Consider the following 2,996-nt stretch of genomic DNA (forward strand, 5'->3'; position numbering starts at 1 on the left):
GTGTTGCAAAGCATATTGACAGATTTGATTATAAAAATATGTATTTGATGATAAAGATGTGTATTTGAATGAATTGAATGAATACCACTATTCACGCCTAGATTTCTCCCGTTTGCGTCACTGGGACCTCACAACACTGTCAGGTCACGGTTTCACAACCGGCGCCCATCCAAGTTTGATGAGTTTCAAAGACACTATCACCCTCAGAGCAGTTCGACAAGATAAGTTTCAACCAAGGCCTGGTCAACATGCACCTGGTGGTCGGAATTCTGGAGGGTGAGGAATGTAAGAATCTTGCAAGAGTTGCACTTCATTTTGCTCTTTCCACCGCACTCAATCAAGAATGGGCGGCGCTGATGCAGAGTCCGTCATTCATAGACGCGATTTATTCCCTTCCAAAGGCCATTATCTCTTTTAAATGGGATTAATACGGAGAAGCCTTTAACAAAAATCCACATATCAAACTCGCTCTTTGCGGCTTGTAGCATCCGAGGTACGGTACAAGTTTCATTATTTAGCGCGTTTTGACTTTGTATTGGGGGCTAGCGCTCATTTTCACTTCAAAAGTTAATATCTATGAGTAAGCCGCCCTAAGATTCAGGTAAATAAGGAGGTTGTTATTTGAGCCCGGGCAGACAACTTGAATGGAATGGTGCAGTCGCTCGATTTCGTTGTCTCGCCCATTTTAACTTCACCAAGGGTTGGCAATTCCGAGTCCGGGGGACCTCACGCTCAGAGTCTGCAACAAACCTGCTCCCAACCTGCCACCTCTGCCATCTCATCTCACCACACGCAACCCGATAAACGCTCTTACATATTTACAATGCCCGCACAAATCCACATCTAGATCTCCCACAAGCAATGGCGAGCAGCATAATACCTGTCTCCCGCGACACCTCTCCGCGCGCGGAAACCCCCATCACCACCACGACCACTGAAAAGCAAGACGAGCGCCACCACCACCACCAGCAATCCACCTCCAATGACCCGAACTCAACCATAACTACAGAGCCCGCTATGGATTCTCATAAACTCAGCGGTGCCTTCGAGCCCGAGAAGGAGGATCACCTCGACCAGCTCAATGGCGGTTACTACGCGGGTTCCCGCAAGGACTTCCCCTTACCCGCAGACCGCTACCCGCTCCCTCGAGCCAGCGTGAATCGACTCCTGGAACCGGAGCCGGGCTCGAAGGGTGGCCGCCAACGAAGCTATCTCGACGACCCCACGCATCCCATCCAGGGGTTCTGGACTGAGTCTGGCACTTGGGAGGACTGGCCGCCCAAGTCTCCGCAGCCACCACCGGATGGCGACAAAGATGATGGACTTGAGAGCCAAGGTGGTGGAGATAGAAAAGGAATGGCGGAGTCAAGGGAAGGGGGGGAGGTTGCGGGGGAATCTAAGGACGGCAACGGACGTTCTCAGGAACATGGCAAGCGACCTCAGCTGCAGTCACCTTCGCAAACACGCCGCTCCTCGTATGACCACGATACCACCAGTCATAGCAAACAGAGTAAAGGGAATGCCAACAGCAGCAGTTTCCACTCGTCCATTGTCAGTGCGACTGTAGGAACACGGCGGCAGGCCAATGGCACCATTGGGTCTGTGTACTCGGGTAATAAGATTCGACATTTGAAGAAGGACGATGGGATTCCGCTCTGGCGGAAGGATATCCAGTATGAGTTTCTGAAGCTCGTTTTCGAGGATAAAACACCTGTGTTTACGCGGCTATCCGATGGAGCTAAGGGCTTGGATTTCGCCGATATATACATCGATGCCATGGCGAGAAGTAGCAAGACCAGCAAGATTCTGAAGGAGAAGTTACAGAACGATAAAGCGGCGGCGATTAGCATGGCGATGGTGTGCCTATTGGTTAATTTCGGAAGGATGAATACCACGCTTAATTGTGAGAACTTTCCCCAGAAGTTGCATCCTTAACCAGCGATATAGTTCTTCTTAAGAATTTACTAACTGCTTGATCACTTTAGTCTTCCCGGAGATGCGTGCCCAATTACGAACATACCACTCTATTCCATCCCTCCAAGCCCATCAGGACCCGAATGCTTACAAGCAGCTTCAAGACGCACCTAGGCTCAAATCAATACTAAAAGGCGCTTCAGAAGACACTGATCAACCCAATACCATTGAAAAGATTAAGCAGGCGTCCGTCCCCCGTACCAACCCCGTAAATCTAATATTCGTCCTCTCGCAATATGCCCCGCGCATATCCGAACTACACTTCTTCCCTCCCCGCGACTTTTTCGATCTAGTCATGCGCTCCAGTCTGAGCAGTAGGAGTCGCGCAAGGGCTTTTCTATGGCTCATGTGGTATTATCTGGAAAGTGACTTTTCGGTACACGATGCGTTGAATAACCCGTTCGGGCCGGGGCTGGTGGGTGAAGGCACTGACGGGCTGCCGTTGAAAGTGCCAGCCTTTGAGCCGTTGACGGAAGCTGAGGCTGATGCGGAGAATGTGGATACGGCGGAGGAGATTCAGTTTGGGGAGGAGAAGCAACGGGAGAGGAAACGTATGATTTTCCTTCTTCCTCGTTTTCAGGGAGTCATGATGAAAAAAGAGACATTGAGACTAATGCTTTCCGTTTATATAGGAATTCTGGAAGAAGATGATACTAGTTTCAGGTCGGGCAAGAGACCAAAGAAGAGTTCGTTTAGCCTGATATTAGCACCCTAGTCTTTTTCATCTTCACAAGATCCCGCTAATCCGATATGCTATAGGTCTGCCTGTTGACTACGCCAGCGACGACTTAACCTCTGAGATCGGAACAGGAGATAGACGCAGTATGACTGGCCGCACTGCTGGTGCTGATTACACTCTGGACGACGAGTTAGATTTCCCTGCTCGATACCGTTCCGGACGACGCACTAAACGCGAATCCTCGACAAACCGCTCATCTTTCAGAACTACACAACCACGCCGCCTCGTCCTCAAGACGCGAATGGATCAAGCACCAGATAGCACATCCCCCGCTCCTCCCGGT

General features: G+C 50.3%; 1 protein-coding gene across 1 annotated transcript in view; it reads left to right on the plus strand.

Annotated features, from left to right (window-relative positions):
- Positions 1–861: 861 nt before the first annotated feature.
- The window catches only part of HCAG_04222 (predicted protein), a gene marked incomplete at both ends in the record, with an annotated part of 3,872 nt that continues 1,737 nt past the window's right edge, over positions 862–2,996 (plus strand). Inside the window, 4 exons of the mRNA XM_001540332.1 lie at positions 862–1,903; positions 1,986–2,525; positions 2,607–2,660; positions 2,734–2,996. The exon at positions 2,734–2,996 is cut by the window's right edge and continues 1,737 nt beyond it. Coding sequence (XP_001540382.1) covers positions 862–1,903; positions 1,986–2,525; positions 2,607–2,660; positions 2,734–2,996 — 1,899 coding nt within the window. The remainder of the gene's footprint in view (positions 1,904–1,985; positions 2,526–2,606; positions 2,661–2,733) is intronic.

The sequence above is a fragment of the Histoplasma capsulatum genome, genomic scaffold (genome assembly GCF_000149585.1).
Source record: "Histoplasma capsulatum NAm1 scaffold_4 genomic scaffold, whole genome shotgun sequence".
Taxonomy (NCBI): Eukaryota; Fungi; Ascomycota; class Eurotiomycetes; order Onygenales; family Ajellomycetaceae; genus Histoplasma; species Histoplasma mississippiense.